This window comes from Strigops habroptila, chromosome 2, assembly GCF_004027225.2.
Source record: "Strigops habroptila isolate Jane chromosome 2, bStrHab1.2.pri, whole genome shotgun sequence".
Classification (NCBI taxonomy): Eukaryota; Metazoa; Chordata; class Aves; order Psittaciformes; family Psittacidae; genus Strigops; species Strigops habroptila.
The window spans coordinates 2,986,783-3,009,880 of NC_044278.2; the positions used below are offsets into that span (position 1 = coordinate 2,986,783).

The 23,098-nt window shown below is 42.2% G+C and overlaps 1 protein-coding gene across 6 annotated transcripts in view; it reads right to left on the reverse strand.

The window, feature by feature from the left end:
• Positions 1 to 1,193: 1,193 nt before the first annotated feature.
• Positions 1,194 to 23,098, reverse strand: part of POU2F1 (POU class 2 homeobox 1) — a 118,930-nt gene continuing 97,025 nt past the window's right edge. For all 6 annotated transcript variants that reach the window (XM_030471791.1, XM_030471790.1, XM_030471786.1 and 3 more), the window contains 7 exons: positions 21,085 to 21,226; positions 18,839 to 18,984; positions 17,789 to 17,968; positions 15,072 to 15,177; positions 14,337 to 14,682; positions 13,480 to 13,568; positions 1,194 to 12,311 (listed from right to left, as the gene is read on the reverse strand). In XM_030471791.1, coding sequence (XP_030327651.1) covers positions 12,001 to 12,311; positions 13,480 to 13,568; positions 14,337 to 14,682; positions 15,072 to 15,177; positions 17,789 to 17,968; positions 18,839 to 18,984; positions 21,085 to 21,226 — 1,320 coding nt within the window. In that variant the 3' untranslated portion in view covers positions 1,194 to 12,000. The remainder of the gene's footprint in view (positions 12,312 to 13,479; positions 13,569 to 14,336; positions 14,683 to 15,071; positions 15,178 to 17,788; positions 17,969 to 18,838; positions 18,985 to 21,084; positions 21,227 to 23,098) is intronic.

The window sequence follows — 23,098 nt, forward strand, 5'->3', positions numbered from 1 at the left end:
TATATATAAAAAATTACAGCAGACAAATGCATCTACACAAAATCTACCTTTTCATTCTGATTTACTGTAATCTACACAATCTCTCAATGCCTACAGCTATCTGTAGGCAACCACTGAGAAAATAATAATAATAATAATAATATAATAATAAAGGACATCTTTAAAGAGACAGCATTTTGCCTTCCTCCTCACCCCTAGTGTGATCAGCAAGGTTTTGAAATGTGTGGGACTCTCACATTTCAGTCTCAAGAAGAGCTTGGGTTGCGCTTGGGGACGGCTACTCCCCCCTGGCCCTCCATTTCAAGTGTTCTGCTGACCTGCCACCCATAGATGCAGTGTATGAGGAAGGGCAAGCAAAAAACCCCTCCCAGCCAGTGTAAGCAGCTGCACGGAGCAGTGAAACCATCAAGCCCCGAAGTTTGTCTTAAGCAGAAACAAAGTGAAAAGGGACTGCCCAGGCGCTCACAGAGCCTCGCCTCTCTGGAAACCATCACCGGCTTTAGAAGAAAGGGCTTGGTTTTGCACTCCCCGTTCCTCGTGCAGAGGGTCAGTTTTTCAAACGAATGTGTCAAATATTGGTTTTAAAATCAAAATTTAAGCTGCTACTTCTTTGGCCCATCCCTTAAAACCAGTGAAAACCCCTTTCTGCTAAGAAAGATCCCCAGGCCAATGGGGAAAACAAAAGAACATGCTGTCTCTTTAAAAAGAAAGAATGAATCCCAGTTGGGAGTGGCCATCAGTGAAAATGCGATCCAAATTGGCGGTCTGGTGGAAATTCCTCATGGAGTATTATGTACAGTTTAAAAACCCTTAGTTGTTGTCTTTTTTTCATTTATGAACACCTAGGCAGTGAAAACTGTTATGTTAATACATACATAGACACACCCAAAACATACAAAAATACTATTATTTCAAACTACTAAGAATAGGACAAGTTCAGTTTTCTCCATGCTATGACTTTAAGAGCATTACACTGAAACAAACAAGAATTTAAACGACAATTTTTTAATATCCCAGAAATATACCAAAATATACATCTAAGCTTTGGAATTACTGAGGTTAGACTAATGCAAGTGCTGGGTAATCGTACTTAATACACAAGTCTAAGGTTCTGCAGGAAAGAAATTATCTTTGGTATCTGCATCAGGCTAATAATATTAACATTTGGATTTTGCTTTGGGATAGAGCTTGTATGACCCTAGAACCAAACACCCCCCAATCAACTGAGATTAAAAAGATCCATGTAAAAAGTTCCTCCATTTGCAACCCCCCCCCAAAAGTTAAAAAGTCACAGGCATCTACCTAGCATAAAAGGTTGAGAAATACAATGCATAGTTGCACAGTGGTGCTGCAAAAAGAAAAGAAATCTAGAAAAAAGGAACTAGAGGAGAAATGAAAAGCTGTTTTTTTTTTTTCTTCTTTCAGGGATTTCTCACACAGGACAGCCTCTTCCAAGCAGTGACGGGGGGAGGGGGGAAGCTCAGAAGTGCACCTCAGCGTGTATTAATCAACATCACCCAGCCCCCAGAGGGTTAAAGCACCCAGCAGAGCAGCCAATCCTGCACCCAAGTCTTCAGCTCCTCAACCCACCTGCGAAGCCCAAGGCCGCCCCCTCCCAGCGCCCGGGCCCATGAGTCTGTGCCCAGGGCACTCTGGAGGCTGGCCCGGGGCAGCGTCCCCTCGCCTGGGGCAGCCCCTGGGCCAGGGCTCAGAGACCCTCACCCCGGCCAGGCCCGGCCTCGCAGGTGGGCTTGGTGCTGAAGACGCCCTTTGTCTTTGGTTTGTTTGTTTGTTTTGAGTTTATACAATCATTAGGAAATCTTTGGTTTTGGCTGGAAATTTTAAAAGAACAAAACAAAACAAAGAAACCTCCCCCTCCCGACTTATAGCAGCCTCCGTGACCTGACAAAGCTTCTCTTTCCCATGGGGGGGTAGGGGAACTACATTCAAATAAAGATGGACCGGGTTAAGGATGCAGCTTCTGGCCAGGTTGGGGAGCAGGGGAAGGGATACAGGATTGTCAAATAATAAAGAAGAAAATTAAATATCTGGAGATTTCTTTTTTTTTTTTTTCCTTTTTCCTTTTTTGTTTTTGTTTCCCTTTTTTGGTCATGTTACAAAGTGAGTAGCACGTGTGCAGCACTGGGCCGAGCGTGCCTCCGGGCCCCGGAGCTCAGCGCAGCCCCGCTGCCCTAGGGTGGGAAAGGCAGTGCGGGCAGCCCTTTTCCGCGGAGAGTGGAGGGAAGGGGGTGGATATTCACAGACTAACCAAGAGGACCCCTTGTAACCAAAGGAAATAAAGGTACGATTGCAATTTGCCCTCACTTTGCAGTAGCTTTTAAGCAGCGACATTCAGAGGCGTTTAGGGGGTCACTCCCCAGGTTGCAGGTCACGGGGTGCTATAGGCCAGAGTTCAGTGTTAATCAAAGGAGGGAGGGCAGACTTGGCAACTCTGTAGGGTTTGGAGAAAGTTAAAGCAAGTTACTCAGTTACGAGTTAGAAATGAGGTATACGACAGCTCCTGTACCTGTGGCGGATAAACACCCCACACCTACTCACACCTAGCCTTAGATACTACCACAGAGGAAGGAAATGGAACAATAGCACTGGCGGGGACGAAGCAGCTACCACTGCATGGGTCCTTCCCAGAGAGGGCTGGCACGCGAGGGGACCAGCGCTGCTCCAGACCCTGCAAACCGCCCGCGGGTCTGCAGCGATCCCTTCCCTTCCCCGCCTCGCAGGGAGGCCCGTGCCAGCTCCCCAGAACTCGCGGGGAGCGGCGCTGATCTCCAAGTCTTTCGCGTTGCGCTTTCCCCTCGGACTCGCTCGGGTGCAGGGAGCACCGGGGTCACAGAGGCCGACACGTGGAGAGTGAATGGGGGAAGAACTAAAGGGTTTGTCTCAACTGCCTTGTTCTCGGGACACTGTCACGGGTGCTCTTGCTCAAGGGGGATGTGCGACCTGCACGGTTTGCCCCTCGGCACGCCATCGCCATGGTCTTGGGATTCCTTCCGTTTCAATCATTTCAGATTTCTAGAGCACTGCAACATGCCAGCATCATCCGCACACAAAGCTACCACGTTCAGGGAATAGGGCTCAAGTAGCTGCTGCTACAAAATTCAGCAAAGGCAGTTCAAATCCTGAAGTGGGGCCTACAACAGATGAGAAAATTTGGGGAGGAAAGGGGATGCTAACGTGATAAATTAAGTATCTCATGGTTTTATGTAAAGCTCTGCCGGTGAATATTCACCAGCAGACCGACACAGTTTTAAGACAGATCAGCATTTTGGTCTGAGCTACTTGACAATGTCCTGTTTGGTAGAGAGATGAAATAAGGCAGAGGGGGTATGTTCCAGTTCTGGGGCTGAGCCTCAGCAGCACTAAGGAACGCCAAAGGGTATCATCTTCCCTCGCCTCCCACAAGCTGTTTCATTTCCTTCCTCAGATTTGTTTTCCTTAAAGCACACCTTGTTTTCCACTTCTTTTGTTCCAAGTGCTCTTTTCTTTGAGAAGTCATTTCTTCAAAATCCCTATTACCTATCTATAAATCTAACTAGCTCTTTGAAAAGTCACACAATATTAATACCACTTTTACATAATGTCAGAACAACAATTCTATTAGTAAAGCTTTCAGTGAAGTTCTGCAACCCGATTGGTGTCCGGAGGAAGGGTAGCTGGACAACCCACCTCTCCCCCTTCCTCCCTCCCTTTCTTCACAAGAGCTCACCAAGTTCACTGATAAAACAACTCAGCCCAATAGCACGATACATGAACATGTACAAGGCTACTTTGGGGAGCAAAGAAAGGAGTCTTCAAGGTCCCTCCCTTAAGAGAAAGACCGTACACAAAAGCTGTTGAACAGACTCTGACCTTGGACTACACTGCTTCCACATTCGAAGGAAAGAAACAGTTTTCCCTGACTGTATCCCAACATCAGCCTCGGACCTGCAGCACTGGGCAAGTCCCCACACCGTTTGTCAGCACAGAGCCAAAGCAACTCTGCGCAGAACAGGCAGGAGCACCCACAAGAGACGAGGTCCTTACAGGAAGGGACACTGACCCAAAGCTCAAAACCACCCCACCCAGCTTTTCCTCTTACCCGCTCCGAGAACAGCAGAGCTGACAACTTCTCAGTGCCTTTGGTTCCCTACGAGGCCACTGGGAATTCTCCCGCCCCAGTGGAGTCGAGCTCCTTTAGAAACCCACCTCTCCTGACCACCACGCACAGCCAGGCGCACACGCACTTGCACACACACCCATGCACACCCCTCCCTTCTCCGCCCGTTCCGTCCGCCTTGAAGGGAAATGAGAAGGGAGCCTTGGAGTCCAGATGGAGGGGGCTGCAACACCCTCCCAAGGCAATAACCACTCGCTCTTCTGCTACTCCCACCACACCACCAAGACATATGCCAGGAGAACGACCCACTCCCTCGCCAACAACCCCTCGAAGCTCCTCTCCCACGACTGTCTCACAGTATTTCCACCCTTTCGGGCATACCAGCCAGGTGTTAGGAGTAGGTTAGCTTTCACTTCTCAGTTTGGTTTTTTCTTTCATAGTTTTTGGTCTAGACAGGATTAGCATTGCTATTAGAAAAAGGAAGTGTTTAAAAAGTTTTCCACCTATTATCAAGCACTACAAGCCCTACATTCAGTAACAAGACAAGGGGGATAAAAGGAACCTGTTTCACTTTTGCTCTCCCAGATAGATTAAGATGCGACAACCATTCTTCTCCCTCCCCGAAGTTAAACGCAACCGACCCAGTTCAGCTCTGGAGCAACTCAACTAACTGAAATGGATTTACACCACCTAGGTTGATTCTAACCCAGTACAGCCATCTTCTTTCCCCTGAGCCTCCCGGATACGCGTTGCCTCATCTTTAGATCCCAGCGAAGGGCAAGGAAAGGCCAAGAGGGAGGGAAGTGTGCGCACACTCGAAAGGACCCTGAACAGCAACCCAATCAGTAACCTGCATGCCACCACGTGCTGTGCTGCAGATTAGACCACAGATAAACCAACCAAACAACAATCCCAAACCCAGGAGCGACAAAATGTTTCCTTTGGCAAGACAGATACAAGGAAAAAAATTCATGAGCAAACATTTTCCTTCTAACACAGTCAACCCCCTTCTCTGCCCCAAACATCCATCCCACCCCCACCCAACCCTATAAAGTTGTAACCTATAAACAGGATCTCAAATACATACAGCATAATCATGTTTATCAATCATAAACATCAGTTCAACTAAACTCTACAGCTAGAATTATCTCCACTATTTATAAAGTTTGCTTTTCTCTTCTGATTTTTTCAGTTTAAAACCAGTTCTGCGACAATGCTAAGCTATGTTGAGGTATTTTATGAAGGTGCCAGAAGCCAGTTGCTACCCACAAGTATTGTTCTCAGAGCTGTATGGTGCTACCTTTCGCTGAGGGAAGATGGGGGAAGGAACAAGGAGGGAGAGAGGAGAGAGTAAGGGAGGGAGGGGGCCCAGATTATTCCAGTTACGGACGGTTCTTAGCAGTGTATCGCTGCCAGAGCTAAAAGCAGCCCCAAGACAAAGCCCAGTAGTTGCTTTGGGTTTAGGAATATGGTCAGAAAAGAAGTACCTGATACGTTCTACATGCTGAGCTTATTTGTCGACTCGACTAAAAGGTGTCCCTTCTCTTCTCCCACAGTTGAACTATTTGTAATTCCAGTGCAATCTTCCTAACACTCTCCTAACAGCATCCCACCAGGGTAAAAGCTCAGAGCATGAGCGTCCTGGGATCTGATGAAGATGGGTAAGCTGAACAAATACCGTGTTCTTTTTCATGCATTACTCTGTGTGTTTGTCTATGTAAATATGCAAGTATGGGAATCGCTTCATCATTCCCAAAGCACTGCAGCTACTTCCTACTGCATACTGACAATACTATGTCAGTAAGCACTGACATACAGGGAACCAGGTACCCTTTCAGATCACGGAGCCAAAGATATGAACATTTTAAGAAATTACAAACTGTGAGTCAATAACTTTACAACAAAGCCTCCTCTGTCAAAAATCTTTAAAGTATTTTAGGGGTCTCCCCGCTGGAAAGAAGAGAAGGACTCATGAGCAGCAACAGGAGTGAGATTTAATGACTGAACAGGTATGATGACTCTGCAAGGTATGCATCTTGAATTTTGTATTGCTATAGTATTCTGGAAAGGGAGGGAGAAGTAGGAGGTATTGGTTGCAAAAATATAAAGGAATTTGAGTGGGCTATGTGAGGACTGACAGCCACAAACCCAGTGGGGCAGCAGGCGAGCTTACTCCTTTGGTACAGCACTCCACCCTAGGCAACAGTCAGGTGTACATCCAACAGCTATATCCAAGCCCTATGGATAAACATCGTTGTGCCGTTTCAGGCAGAACAGGAATAGGGTAATAGTGACTCTTAATAAAGTTAATGTGGCAATAAATAGATCTGCATTTTAAACGTCTTGTTTAAAACCAGTATCATTGAAAGTTTGGACTCTCTGTCCTAAAATACTCTAACGAACATGAGAAGCTACTTGTCTCTCTCAGATGATTTTGTAAAGTAAATTTTTATCTAAGAAAATATCAATTGATGTTTAAGGTAAATTAGATGTTGCTTTGGCTTAGCATCTCTGTCACGGCTCCAGCTGTAACGGGTTCTCCTCCATCTGTAACAAAGAAAGAGGGAACTTCTCTTCTAAAGAATGCCGCTCTGCAGGAATGTACACATAGTCCAGGAACTAACTCTGCTGACTCCTTCAGTAACTCAACTGCAGAAACGTGTGCTGAGCCAAAGCACACCACAAGGCTTTCCAGAGGTTGACATTTAAACATTAAAATGAATCATAACATTAGGTTATAGTTCCAAAAGAAGTAAAAAAAACCAACCAAACAAAATTTTCTATTACACAACTGTAGGCATGGATGCACATGGAGAATTTTCTCTAACGTGTTTTGGTAACAGCCATTCTCTTACTGCCCCCTGAGCAAAACCGGTTCTTTCTATGCTTTTTTTAAGGAATTAATTATCCTAAAAGATTTTGGCAAGATACCAAAAGATCAGAAGCATCAAATCTTTGTCTACATTTAATGCTCACTGTTAAGTATGTAAGATTAAAATAAGAAAAGGGGTAAAAGTAGAAGGAGTGCATTGTTCTTGCTCAAATTAAAAGCTACCTTACTATGAGAGAACTTGTATGTAAGATCAGCAGATAGCTTCCTTTGCTCAGTGTTGGCATCTCCCTGATTAACTCAGGAGGTGCAAAAATCACAAACTGTAGTTCCAAATGCATCAGGAGCTATACTGTTTCCACTGAAAATCTCTTTGTCAGCTTGTTCATTTAAAGAGAAAATTCACATCTGAAGCTTCTGATGTCCTAAAATGTCTACAATTTCAGCCATCAGAATATACGTTTTCCTCTTAATGTTCTAGCATTTTTGTTTTCTCTTACGAGATAACCTCACCAGCACTCAAACCAAAGTACTGAGAAACAGCAGCAGCACATTCCTACATGAAAATCCAACTAACTTCTCAGCATGCTCTCCTTGCTGGTTCAGCCGAACACAGACTTCCCATTCATAGTAAAATGACTTTTTTAATCCAATTTAACTTGTGTTTCGACAACTATTTACTGAAGCAGAGGATCTTGAGAAGGAGCAGAGCAGTGATGTGTCATCGTAAGTTACCCACAAGTTAGCCTATGGGCTGGGGGAAAAAACACTCTTATGAATGAGGTACTTGTGCATGTAACAAGCGTGGTACCTCCCCAACAACCGAGTGCATGCACACAGGCACCACCTCGGAGGAAATGCTAAAAATGTGCTTAGACTAACACTGCACAGTAACTCAGAAACAAAACAAATCCTCTTAAGGAGATTACATAGACAGATGTGACTCTTGTAAGCCGCTGTATCTGTGTGCACTTTCTATGAGCTCTTCATGAATCATTCTACGGTGACTACAGAAAGTGTGTTCTAAGGAGATCAAGTGTGCTAAAGCCAAACTGGAATACATTTTCTTAACGCCAGCAGGAATTTCATCACCAGCCTACAACACCCTCACACCCTGAAGCCATTTCCTAAATTGTTCTTGACCTTCAGGGCATATCGGTATTTGTGTCTCTGTAAATCTCTCTCTTTTTGAGCTAACTGTCCTTGGCTATATATAATGAGAGAGTTCTTCACCTTCTCTTTTCCTGCATATGTACTTTGGCATGCTTTCAGCTATGAAAGGCAACCCACACATCTTTAAATATGGAGACATGGAGCTTTGAAAAAAAGATGCTATTATCCTTTCCTAACATGCTATGAAATTCCTTTTGACTGTATTTACTAGGTCTACATACAATTGATATTGTCTCTTTTCAGATGCATCAATTTCTGCTGTCAGCATGATCATGATTTAAAAAAAGACCCTTCTGCTAAATTCTAGTACATGATCTCATATTCCTTTCATGCTCTGAAGGAGCATACGTGTTATATCTAGGCAGATGTACATCCACTGCCAATTTGATTTCACCTAAACACTGGAGATAGCCAGCATCCATGAGACAAAACACTGCTAGGGATGAAAAGCAGGCCTCAGGAGTCAATTATCGGGATGTTTTAGGACAATGAATCAGAGGACACTGGTAATAAACACCACAGGATATGTGCTGTCTGGGTGTTATGTCAGCTTCTGCAAGCAATACCAAACACTTCCTGGATATGCGGCTACTCTGCGCTTCCAGTTTCTCTCAGAAAAAGACTTGCTAAGAAATTCCCTGGAATCTGGGCCCCAGAGAGGTTGACAGGGTAGAGAGGAGGAGGGTAAGGGGATATAAGGTGCTCACACCAAAGCCATGTGACCAATGCAAAGGTAGTCAGGAAAAAAAGCAGATTTTTATAATAAATAAACCATCCAAGCTGCATTAGTGTTCCAGATATGTACTCAACAAGACCCTCTCCCAACCACAAACCAGCAAGAATGGGACATGAAAACTCATTCAGACAGCTAATGGCACAGTCTCTTTGAACTGTGGAGAGGATTTTCCGCTGATTTAAGGCCCACCTTTCTTTGTGTTTCCTACATATATGCAAGGATCATGCCCCCCACCCCACCACAAAACCCTTAGGGAATAGAGGATACACCGGAGAAACGACCGGTCGTATCCTCCCTGCAACAAAAAAAGCTTCCTGATAAGTGGTATTTTTGCACAGGCGTGAAAGTAAGCGGGAACTTTCAGAGTCAGGAACGAACGTTTCCCCATCCTCTTACTTCACTGAACTCAAGTCCCAGGGACTTGCATTCCTTTGGTAGAAACTGTGGTCTGTGCTATGGCCTTCAGACCAACATAGTTGGCACCAGCACCTCCTCTTCCACTTCTTCCCTACCTCCCTGAAGCTCACCCAGCTATACCTTTTACGGCTCTGAAGCTATTACTCTGGGCCATTTCCGTTTCTGAGGATTATTCCTAGCCCTAAAAGTCTCCTGCACAGCCTGAAGTCATAGAGCAAAAATACTCAGATTTATCCATACTGGTGGGATGAGGGTGGGACCTGTTGGATTAGCAATCCCCTGACATTGCCATTCTATTTACACATCAAACAAAAGAAAACAAATTAAAATCAAGTTAAGAGTCTGCCCCAAGGATAACACAAATTACCAACCAACCAATAAAAGAAAAAAAAAAGATTAAAAACAAGCAGCAACTTTTATATAAAATTAATAAAAACAAGAGACAAATGAAAAAGAAATTGTCAGTAGCATCTATCGCCTCTCTGCATCTGAACTGCACTTATACAAACTAGTCCATTAGTACAGCAGCTTGCTAGAAATTGACTTTGGTTCAAGCTTAGTTTTAAAAAAATAAAACATAAAAAAATCAAAAACACATTAGAAACGGTGGACGGACATTTGTTAGTTTCCCTGCTTGCAGTTCACTAGTTTTGAAGTTTTAGGGATAATTGGTTTAAATATTCAGTAAAACAGGAAGGTGGAGAGTTAGAGTTGAACAGAGCAAAACCATGGTGGTGGGGGGAAAGGTAAGGGGTTCTGCCACTTGAGTGCAAACACAAATCTCACATGCTCAGGTCACAAACCAAAGCATATGTAAAGTTTAAAGTTGCTGCCTTCCGGATCTTGGATGAGAAGCTCCAGGATCCCCCTGAATCATCAACAAAATGAACATAGCTGCATCAGCTCATTATTTTAGGACACTCTGGTGACAAAAGAAAAGGGGGTGGGGGAAAGGGACTCTTCTAATACCCCTGCTAGCTAAAAGTAGTTTAGTTTTATACACATGGCAGAAACCTTTAAATCTTAAACCTTCAATCCATCAGGAATGGAAAGTTCAAAGTGAACTGCATTGCAGTGATCCAGTCTTCTCTTTTTAAAAATCTTTTTTTTTGGTTCAGATACTAGATAGATTGTATATTTAAGAATATACAGATCTAACTTCGGTACAGTTCAGTACTCTTCCTCATCCATGTAAATGCCGTTTGCTACGTGGATCAGAATCAACCTTGAAAAGATAGTTACGGTGGCAGGCAAGCCCTGCGGCTCTGGTCAGACATGCTCACTGCCATTTTTACATCGCTAGCAGCATCACAGCTCAGACACTACACAAGATGACCCAGGTATGTGCAAAGCCCCAGAGTCAGCTCAATTGCATTGGCATAAACGATGGTAACTTCTGTTCTCAGATCGTTGGCTTCTGTGTTTTGTAGCCAGAGCACTTTTTTATGAGGAAGTTTTTTCCTAAATGCAATGTTGGAAGCATCAGAGTTAACGGAAAAGGAATATTGCTATGAATAGGGAGAATCTGACCTCTTAAAGTCCTGTACCAGTTCACCCGAAGGGAGTCTAGGACTGAAAATGCTGCTTTACATGCTGCCAATTAGCTTGGGTAACGTGTTTTTAAGTATTTGTGTATGCTCTCAACAGCAAAATCAAATCAATAGAACAGAAGAGCCATCGGCATGTCACACAATCTAGACTCGGGAGGTCAAATCCTACGCTCTGGCATAAAAAGGACCCATGCACACAAAGCTAAGAGCAGAATTTGGCCATTTTGTCTAAATAATTGAGAGAAAGAGAACTGCGGTTCAGAACTAATTCCTACCTTTGCTTAAGAAGCATAGACCAGCCTGGAAGTTTGCACACAATGATCTCTACTGCTACACCAAGCTTCCTGCAACAATGATGAACAGAAATTTTTCTGACCCCTACAAGTAACCATTAGACAAATTCAGAGATGAGGAAACTGTTCAGAACGTTCCCAGAAGATGAGGACAGAAAGTCTATTTGTGCTCCATTCTTCCTCTCCACCTTCCCGCCCTCCCCCCGTGGTGTGGGAGCTCACTGAATATAATCCAGGAGCAAAAGACAAACGCGTCCAAACTATATATATAAAAATAATAATAATAATAATCATAATAATAATAATAGAGATACACCAGTAATACAGGCCTGCCTAAATTGTACCAGTTAAGAAAGGAACCCCCAACACAATTGATACGATTATAAACACCTTGTATGACATAATGGCCTGTACAACAGACCTATAAAATGATAATTAAAAAAGAAAGATATTTAGACCAAAAAGAAGCAGGAAATCCCCTTCCTATGTTTGAGTTGATAACCCACCTTAACTTGTCATTGTGACTGCTGGAAATGATAAGTAGTCCTTTCACTTTTTTTGTGGTTTTTTGTTTTTTTTTTGTTTGTTTGTTTTTTTGATTTTTTTTATGGTTTTTTTTTTTTTTTTTACATTTTTGGTTAGAAAGTTCTCCGATCCATGAAGCGATCCTGAAAAGACAGTGTTTATTATAAAATTAGGCAAACGTCTGTCCCAGCTTTAAATCCTTCCTGTTTTGCTTTTGTTTTTTATATCTTTTCCTTCTCTCCCTTGTCCCCAGCAACACGGCGAGAGGATGCCCATCACATTTTCAGTTTATAAACCCCGCTGGCAGCCAATCCCACCGCACAGTGAAACAGGCTGCTGGCAGCACAGCTCAGCCCGGCTCACTGTGCCTTGGAGGCAGTAGTGGTGGTGGACGTGGCCCCGCTCGCAGAGGCCACCGTGAGGAGAGAGTTCTGGATGGACTCAGCTGAGGTGGAGGTGGCGTGAAGGCTGGCGACTGGTCCAGAGGCCCCCGCGGAGGCTGCAGCTGCAGAGACCAAGCTAACCGGGTTGCTGGTGAGCAGAGAAAGGTTCTGAGGGTTCAGGAACAGAGGGGCAGTTACGATGTTAGGAGTACCTCCAGCATTGGCAAACACCAAGTTTCCAGTTGCATCCAGTGATGTTATTGGAAGAGAGCCACCAGATGCAAGAGCTAGAAAAGGGAAAATGAGCAGTAAGCAACAATGCAAAATGTGCCTAAAAAGAAACCGGTGTCTGCATTTTCCTTTCTCTGATACGCGTGCTCTCTACAAGCCTAACGACAGTCATCTCATCATAGGTTGTGTTTTAAAAAACATTTCTTTAAGAAGAGTGCACAAGACTTTGCAGATACTAAAATGCTTCTGCCACCTGCTCCTAAGCTAATTCCATCATGTCTTTCTTCAGATCTTTAAGCACAATACTGGTCTGTTTCCTGCCACAGAAAACCTGTACATTGAGGCAACCTGTATTGGAAAGTGTTGAGACGAATGTTCACAATGGCATGACAGCTATCACAAGATGAAGAAGGTCATGTAACCTTGAGCATAACATTTTAAATGTCAATATACAACCACTGCTACAACTTACTCTCACAGGTCTACAGGGTTCAGTCTGCCTTAGGTTATGATCTCCTAAATTTAGCTGTGACACTACAAAATGGTTCTTTCTCGTACCCTGGAAACAAGATTTGTTAAGCTAGTTTAGATGATATTTGAATATATAGGTTAGCTAGCTCTTTAGGTACTTGCACTATCTAGTTTTTACAGATGACAAACTACGAACTGAGAACAACTCTTGCTGTGTGGCACTTCCAAAGTAAATCTTTACTCCTCTTAATGAGAATTTATGGATTTAAAGTTATACATAAAGACTTTAGGAAGTAGGTTGTTTGTTGTGGGTTCTTTTTAAATACAAATGAGGACAAGTATTCAGGGTCAAGTCTTGCTCAGAACTGCCCTCCTAACAGACCTCAACACAACACAACTCTGCTCCAGCTTATGCTGGAAGAGCTATAAAAAGCAAATCTCTAACCTACTGCAGATACATGCCAAAGAGAGAAGGATAACAAAATAAATTCCAGATCACATTCAGTATCTTAAAATGGCTTGTGTAAATCACTACAAGATCATACACAGTTCTAATCCCCACTCTGAAGTTGTACCTGCTCTTACCTCTGTGATACATAAAATGTATTTGCACATTTGAATTTTGTAAAACCTTTACTCCTAAAACATTTATGTCCACTGCTGAGGAGTCAGTGTTCTTTTCTGGTAGGGAAAAAAAAAGCCTCGTAAACTGAAGTTGTATGACAGAGATGCATTACAAGGAACGCTACTGACCTTGAATAGTTGCCAGTGTACTGTTGCTCATCAGGGCCGGGCTGAGAGCACCACCTAATGTCCCTGGATTGAGACTGAGTAAGGCACCTCTACAGGAAGCAAGATCGACGGAGAAACAAAGACAAAAGGAAGGAGTGTTACTTTTAAGGAAAGGCTGTCACTGTTCAGAAGTACACCATCGTCTTTTCTTAAAAAAAAGGGGAGGGAGGAGGGACAGATGATGCCTTGAATAGACGTTGCCTTTCAGATGTGTGCTTAGTGACATGCCTTAAGCACAGGCACTGCAAATAAATGACTTGTACTGTTTGTTGCTGTAAAATATTCTTGTATTTGGAGGAAACTGCCACTCATTAGAGAGCTATTGTCATCTCCCAAATTCAGATAAGAAAGACGTAAATCAAAAGGAATTCAAGATACAGTCACCTCTCAGAGCAACATTTTTAAAGCTAAAACTTCAACAATGCAGCATCACGCATCTTTTACAGCTTCTTGCTCACGATGAAGAAATGAGCACAGAGGTGGGAAGTGGGCCTAGGCTAGCTCTCCACTTTACAATTAGTAGAACAGAATCTATGACTCAGCGGTAAGCTGCATCTCTTAAGTTAAGCTCTGCAGTGGGATGGATGACTTATCAAATAACAACACTGCTGCAACACAGCTTTTCCATCTGTAAAATGAAAACAATATTTGTGTACACTGATGGGAATGGCCAATGACCATCTATAAGTAAACCTTCAGAATCTGAGATAAATGACACTAGAATCACCAAGTGAGCTACGAGGAAATAGTGATACATAAAAGCCATTTATCCCTCTTCTGTCACCTCACCTAAAAGGGTGTGAAAAATTCATCCTTACCCAGCTGCAAACTGTGAGGATGCCATCAAGCCTGGGTTTAGTCCTGCTGCAGCAGCCATGGCAGCAAGACTTGCATTTGCAGGCAACTGTGCAGCTCCTTGTAACGCGGCTGCTGCCGCTGTTTGCAACCCTGATGCCGTTACCATCACCTGGCTGGTCCCAAGAGGGGAGGACAAGGGAGTGGAGGTTGTCTGTGTTGTGCTGGTCTCACTGGCACTGGATGCCTCTGAAGCGGAGGCTGAGGCAGAAGGGGAAGGACTCAGGGAAGGTGATGTCACTGCTGAAGAAGCTGGAGGTGCTGTTGAAATCACTGTTGCCGTGTTGTTGGAGGTGGTTTCTGATGTCCCTAGAAGATTGATTCTGGTTAGATCAGTACAAAACATTGATATGACTGAACAGAAACTACCACCCACCTGAACTGAACTGTACATCCAACTGAAAGGGAGATGAACACATATTTCTGTAGGACCAAAAAGCACCCAAGAGTCCAAATGAGAAGCTCAGACTACAGCAAAATGACACTTCCCCAGCAGTAGGCTGAAGAGCTCTAGAAGCTCACAATGGAATACAGCAAATGTCATTTCAGCATCACCTGTGATTTTATTCCCAGAAAAGTCAACTGAATGATCACAAGTGTCCTGGGATACCAGTGACCAATACTGAATGAACTTCTGAAGAGTCTGAAAGAGTGAAATGGTAGAGGTTAACGTGGGGACAAGAGAGATCAGCCCTTACCTGTGACTGACAGACTAGTTACAGCAGGACTGGTCAGAGGGAGCACAGGATTGACAGTCAGGGTTGTAGCTGCACTGCTAGTCACAAGGCTTGGCGTGGTTGCCACCTGGAGGTCGAAAAAGAATACAACTGCTCAACCGTTAAAAGACAAAAAGAGTTAACTACTAGAATCAGATTTCTTTTTTCCCATCCTCAGCCGAGGAAGTTATCAACGAAAACTACCAGGGAAAACACTGCATCCCATTACTTTATCATTCAGTGGACCAACCATAGTACCTTCTCTAATTACCAGCAATATCTATTCTTAATCATTCAGTATTTGAAGGGAGATACATCCATTACATCTAGACTGCCTGAGGACTGCAAGTTAGCCCTCCCTCTCTTTCTGCCCCCACCCCTCAAAGACAGCACCTCGTTTTAATAGAGTCACTCTCCTAGAAAGAGTTACAGAATATATTATTTCTGCAAGGGTTTTTTCCGTGTTTAAACATCTTTTCAGCTCCAAATCCCTTTCTCTGATAAAATTATTTAAATGCCCCAGTGTTAACAAAGGTATTTAGGGTCATGTTTTTACATGGGTAAGCGGAATAGTATTTCACTTTTACTCAACCAAACTATAAGCTCTACTTTGACAAGTTTCCTTGTGCCAGAGGAAGGATCTCTGAATTTTAAAACATTCCAATGACATTAGTTGATTTTACTTGTGGACAGACTACAAGAAATCTACAATAAATTGAAGACGTTACAGATTAAAAAAAAAAAGCCCACCAGAGATTTAAAGCTGGAGGAACTAGCTTACGAGGAAAAATGAAATATAAGGAGAGAAAGTACTTTTTATGGACAAGAAATGGTGTCCAACAGCAATATTTGAAGGCTGTTATACATCAGTGAGAGAAATGAATCCTTTAGAATTGCCCAAGAGAACATAGCCAAGGATTTAGGCCGAAACCTTCCTCCTTTCCCCTCTCTTACCTGAAGTTTATTATCAGAGAAATCTCTCATGCTGTATATCCTTATAGGAAGTCAAATGCTTCATGCATTTTAAACAAGACTGGGCCAACTGGGACAGATCTAAAAGCTTTCTGCCCATCTCAAATAGCTGTATGAAATAAAAAGGAGCTAGATACATAGTACACTTCCCTCTAATGCAGCCCAGGCATCGTATCTGTCATCAGCCTACTGAACAGTTAAGACCAAGGTCACAATCCATATTTCAGGGCAGTGAATGACCTAGAATTAATACAGCTAACCCCATAGTTAAAATGACTGACTTCAGCCAATGCAAAAGTAAGCTGCCATGAAAAGGAGCGCTCCCCCCCAGTTCTGCTTCAGAGCCCTAGCAAGCTACGAGTTAGACTGGTTATCTAGCTATACTGAAAATTCATCACGTGGTTAATTTGCAGTCAAACTAGTAAACTAAGACCAATCATCCTACAGACACAGAATCTCCAGAGCTGACACAGGAATCAACCAAGCACATAGCCAGTGAAGGCTGGGGGCAGCAGGACGAGAACATCCATTTGAGTGGTAGCAGTGCCTTAAGAGAAGCTTACAATAAATGAAAATGCTTAGTGGAACATCACTGAAAAAATGGAGACTGTGGTCAACACCTCCATTTCTTACATACATGGCAGTTTATAATAAAAGGGAAATTTATGTAGCAAAGCTTTCTCAAGTTGCAGTCCGAGTAAATGTGCATGCTTACTAAACCAGACTATCATAAATCTCACTATGTTCTGCTTTGGTAGCAAGGCATGCAACCTTGCTTTCCCATTGGGAAAAAAAGTAAAATAAACAAAAAGGCTAAGTACATGTAACACGTCCCTTCCCCTGAAACAAAAGGTTGCATGCACACATCCTGAGACAAGGATGAGGGGAAAGAATGACACAGCACCAAAATTAATGGTTTAATGAAGTACTGGAAGATATTAGCTACTACAGTGATGAGGGTGGAATAAATACTACAAAAGGACAGCTACAGGCTACATAAATTCCACCACATTCCTATTAGCATAGCTACTATGAAATCTAATAGCTACTGTTTCTATTTATGAAAACAGACCTCCATGGACATTGGTAGCAAAGGAGCTGAAGGAACCTTGATGCATGTGTTTTGTTACTCTTATTTTCAGGAAGTTTGTGTTTACCTGAGGCAAATACAAGTGTGGGAAATAAATTACATGAGTATTAGCTAAATTGTTCCTTTGTTCCACGTCTTTTTTTATACAAATCATTCCTGACTAAAAGTGACAACAGTATCATTGGATTTGTGTGACTTAAGTCTCCAAATGATATGTTTTACTGCTGCTCATCTACTTACCAGAGCAGCCAAAATAAGAGGGAAGGGGTAGAGCTGTTGAGCATTTTTTTATTACTATTATTTTACAAAAGAAGTTTGGGCAAGAGAGAAAGTCCAGATACAAACCGGAGTTACTATCTGGTATATGTTCAAAACAATAACCCCAAATGCAAATCTGCTAGACAGACTATTTACTCACAAGCTGACTAAATTAAACACTGAAGGCCCAACTAGTGCCTGATTTGTAAGCATTCTCTCTCTCAGTAAGCAAGTAGGATGTTTAAAATGCCAGTAAAATACACACTTGTGAGAACAAGCCTGGTGTACACAGAAGGTGTAGCATGTGCAGCTCCCACAGTGAGCACAGTAGAACTCTCTCTTCCAGTGATTTTTGTCAGCACGGTTTCTTGATTCTTACCAGTGAGGTTGGGCAAGGGAAAATTGCTTTGATGGGCGAGCTGCTGGTTCCACCACTGCTGGGTGGGTTGATCCTTTTCTCCTTCTGGCGCCGGTTACAGAACCAAACGCGGATCACCTCCTTCTCCATGTTTAGCTGGTCAGCTATCATGGTGATCTCATCCGAGGTAGGCTTTTGGTTCTGAGAAAAGGGAACACTACTTGAAAAGCTGTGAAATTACACTCTGAAGTTTTACATTAAATAGCTACTTCTTCACTAGGCAGAAATATAGATGGGTCATTTATACCCAGAATCTGGTCAGTAGTACAGTAGAGATGGACCATAATAGATACTTCTGCCCTCCATCTTCCTAGTTACAGGAACATCTCTACCAATAGGAAGCTGTGTTCCTCAGAGATGGGTGATGAAGACTAAGCTCACATGCTTATTTTTGAGAGAAGGGATCTAACTTGTGAACTAATCCTTCAAGGAATTCTGGACCTTGATAAGGACATCTTTCTTTCATCATCTTTTAAAAAGGAATAGGAGACATTACCTATAGCAATAGCCAAATGAACCCCAAGTTGTCTAGACCTATAATGAAAGACAGGTAGATTGAATGGGCTACTCACAGAGGTTATCTGTCCATATAGCTGCACAAAGTGCCTAACAAGAGTAACATAAGGCCAGCTAAAAACCTCACATTATTTATGCTGGGACTGTCACCCCATTTATCCATCCCCAGAAAGGGTAATCTGTTTTTCTTCTTTCTGACATGCAGAATTTCAATATTAGATCTATGGCTCAGCATCTTGGAATGCGAAATCACAAAGTCAGCAAACTGCAAGAACTAATTAGGTGTTTTGAGAGGTTTTGCGTTCCTTTGGTTGGTTTCTTTTTAAAGTGAATTAGACACTGATGTGTGCTTCTTGGCACATCCTTTGTATCCACCTTGTTTAGTACAAGCACTTTTCTAAATAGCACAGTAATGGGTTCACTCTAATAGATATGATTGTTAAGCAAAGTTTCTTCATTTCTTTATAGGCTGCGCAGTGCAACAGGATCACTGACCTCCAGGAAACTCTTCTCTAAGGCCACACGTATGTTGGTCTCTATGCTGGTGCGTTTCTTCCTCCTACGGTTCAAGCCTTCACTCCCCAGCCCCGGAGAATTCAGGGCACTTGGGCTGGAGAGAGTTGAATCAGATGAGAGGTTTTCTGAAACAGAAAGCAATGTAAATCAGGCAATTTTATTTTATGCAGTGCAGTCTAATACGAATGTTCTTCACCTGTGCAAGGTGTGTTAAAACCCACCCTGTACCTATTCCAGATATATAGAAATTTCTGAAGATCACATGCATTAATCATCCTACTTGGAAATTACAACACATACTTAAAACTTGAAAGCTACAAGTAAGCCCAGAGGGCGCACTCTGCTCTTGTATGCCATCAGTATCCCTTTTGTAATACCTATACAAAGTTTGTCTCTCTTACCTCACCCCACACTCATTCACTGCAAGTCACAGTTTCACGAAAAGAAAGCAGAAACTGATACCCATGAGCCACAGCAGTAAGGCACAGACAATTACGAAAACATCTGAGCAGCCTGAAATTTCTTCTACCCACCCTGCAACACGCTAGAGCAAGAGGAAGTTCATAGCCAGCTTCACAGTGTGCAACCTCTTCTCTCTGGAGATCTTAGCAGATACTCAGTGCTGTGCAATTCTACCAAACAACCTACACAGCTAGCAGCTCCCCTTCCTTAGCTACACCAGGTCTGTAGCTGTCAACCCCTAAACCTAGCTTTTTGGCTCCACAGAAGAGCAAAGAGAGGACACACCTGACCCTACTTTGTAGCAGTTAGTGCAAAATAACCAACAGGCAGGTACAAAATTATTAATTATGACTGGAGATCCCTCACTGCACTGGCATTTGTGGGTGATGAGCAGGTGTCAAAGTTCATAATGCCTAAGACCATTCTTGTAGGGTTAAATGGGCAAGTACATTCAGTTCATTACTTCCTACATTTTAAATATTCTTTTTTTTTTTCAGTAGTGGTATCCATAAACATGCTGAAAGCTCTCTCCACACTGAAAATCCCACACAACAAAGTTCTGTAACAATAAATTCCAATGTAATGTAATAGGAAGGATCATTGGTATGCTTCTCCTGCCTACTTTTAGTAGGCTTTAAAGTCATCTTAATGTTTTTCTCAAAGATTTTCATGAAACTGAATCAGTGCCAAAGACAACAGTTCCCAGTTTCCAGGCTGTGAAGGACCCTGACACTATTTACAGTCCTTAACTTAAATTTACAGATCCAAATATTTCTTCTAGCAACTCATCCAGTGTTGCTGGAAGGTTTTGGGACTATTGTCCTGTGGACTAGTGCACATGTGAAGTTCTTCATGTTTTCTATCACAGATCTAGATTACCTAAAGGTAACCCCTGCCAGCACAACAGGATGACTCTCCCTTGTTTCAATGCAGGACAAATTTTCAACACTGCATGCAATTACTTTCAAAATTTCAGAGAATACTGTAGGCACCAGCATAAAGCTCTCTTTGCTTTGGTAAAAATAGGAGGGCACACACCGTCCCTGCCATCTGTTCAGCAGATCCATCAGTTTTACACTATACATACTTGGAAGAAAAATCTGGCTGACAGCACTCTTAAGCACTTTCTATCCTAACGCCTAGCACCACCATCCAAGCTCCTTTTGCTGGTGGAAGAAAAAAAAGAAAACAAAAGAACACTGCCAACATTGGCATCATTAATAACTTATATCCCAGGAAAAAATAATCCTGGAACTAAAAAGCAAAACCTAACCCACAAAAAACTCTTCTATGGGGAGAGAGAGGGTGCTTTTAAGAACCCTTGGAGAGAGCTTAAGAGAACACACATAGTGGTGTAGGAGGAGATGAATGCAATAAGATCTGCCTACTGAAACAACAAACCATGCAACCCTCCCTCTACTACACATCTGAAAAAGAAAGCTGGAAGAGGTTTAGAAGTTATATGCATTAACACACATGAAGGAGGAAAACCATGACACATATTATACCTCACCCCATGCAATTATTCAGCTGGCTGCAGAACACAATTCTGAAAGTTCATATTGGAATGGTTTTGGATGAGGACAGGCACATGAAAAGGGAAGTATGGACACTTATTCCTACACCTTTATTTGCCCCATGGACAATTACAAAGATTGGTGGCTTCATAAAACCGTAAGGGCACAAAAGAAGCAGTTTTTCGGGGTTTTTTAGAATCCTACTGATTTTGGTAGGCTGGTGAAGAAATACACAGACTCATTCACCTGCATCATTGAGCCACTTTTCCAGAAGTGGCTTTAACTTGCACATGTTCTTAAAGCTGAGGTTCAAGGCTTCAAAGCGAGAGATGGTAGTTTGGCTGAAGTCATTTCCATAGAGTTTGCCCATAGCGAGCCCAACATCACCCTGGACAAAGAAAGAGAAAAAAGGGATTCACTAACATAGGCACTTCCAAAGCAAGGAATCCTTTCACATTCTTGAGTTCTCTTAGTGACTCCACTGCTGCATGGGATTTCAGTTTCACAGAAACTTGCTCAGTGCTACCAAGATTCATGCTAAAGCAAATAATCACAAAGAAATGTCAAGCTTCAGTCAGTGCAACCATGTAACTCTTTCCAGGAAATCCCTGATGCTTTGTCTTCTGAGCATTATCACTGAGTAGAACATTCCACGGAATATAAACGTGTAAATTTTTTCTTAGTTGTTTAAAGTAAGTGAATGCCAAGCTCTCTCCAGGAGCAGATTTAAGTATCTACATATTTCACACTGAAGAAGAAAAGTTCAAATAAGCAGAAATGCAGTGAATTCATGTTCTCAAATTAGAAGAAAACACTCCTGAGAAGATGTCTGCAAACATATATCACATTTAAAGAGATGCGAAAATATTCTTATCTGAACTTTTAGTATCTTCTGAGGTTCAAACCAAACTTCTCCTCACAGATACACATTTCAACGCAGACATGAAGTTGAACCATTTCAAATAATGATTAACTGTAGTCTTCACTATCACTACCCATCTGTCAAAAAACTATCCAGGAGATTTACAGGCAGATGATCGTCTCTAAATCTGTTGTTGCTCTTCAAAACTCAGTTTTAGCTAGCTATCAGAGATTCTGCTTATCCTAATGTACACATACACACATCTATGTAGCTTACACTTGGAAAATCTTGTTTAAAAAAAAAAATCAATCCATTCTTGATTGTGGCCATTAAAAACACCATCATGTTTTCTTGTTTTGCTTTAAAGCTGGAAGGTTCTGCCCTTTGAAAAAAATTAATTATTTAAGTATGCTATTTGGTCTAAAGTAGTTTAATTTAGATTTTTATTTTTTAACACAAAAAAGTATGAAAATTCTAGAAGAAGAGACTGAAAAGCTTGAGCATAGTTAGTGGAGTTTAATTGCAAATGGGTTAGTCGGATTGTGCGTAAAGCTTGCTTTCTTTCCTTTTAGGTCAGATCCACAACCACAGCTTGATACAAGTATACTAACAGCATGCAGAGTGGCCACATACAAGCAAGGAAGAAAACAGCCTTTGGTAAACTTAGTAAATTGTGCAGGTTGTGTAAAGAAAATAATTTCCTTCCTAGAAGAGGAGCAGAACAATTGGTTTGTATGCCCTCCAATCACAGGAAACACGTGGGAAATCACATTTATACCTCTACCCATATGCCAAGAATCTGTGCATTTTAAAACTCATAAATCATTCCAAGAGAAGTAACATGTATGCTCTACTGGGTTTATGAAGAAGAAAACCTGGCTATGTAAACCATTTTAGAGATAAGTTGATTTATGTCTTGGCAGGAAAGAGTTATGAAATTTGCTCCAGTCCCCCAACTAAATTTAATTCTGGTATTTATGTTGTTCTTACTAACATTTGCTGTCTGATTTAAAATGAATAGTTAACCGTTTCTTTGCCAAGAGTTTTCAGTGCCAAAAGGTGGCAGCATTTCAGCTGTAAGCAAAGGAATTTATATATTGGGGTGAGAATTTTATAAATAGGGGTGGGCCACTGAAAGGATGGATGGAACAGAGGATGAAGGCACTGTATACATATCTGATCTACTCTGTAGGTCAAATGAAGCTTTGGTACTGAACTGAAACTGATTATAAGGTACATTATTGTTGTGTGTACTGGTCTGTTAAGAAGCTCAGACAGACCAGCAGAGGTAATAATACCTTTAAAGGAAGAAAACTAACATTGTCTAAAATGTTTACTCATGCAGCTTGAATCTGTACTGACCAATTAGTCACATACCTGCAATAATGCTAAGATGCC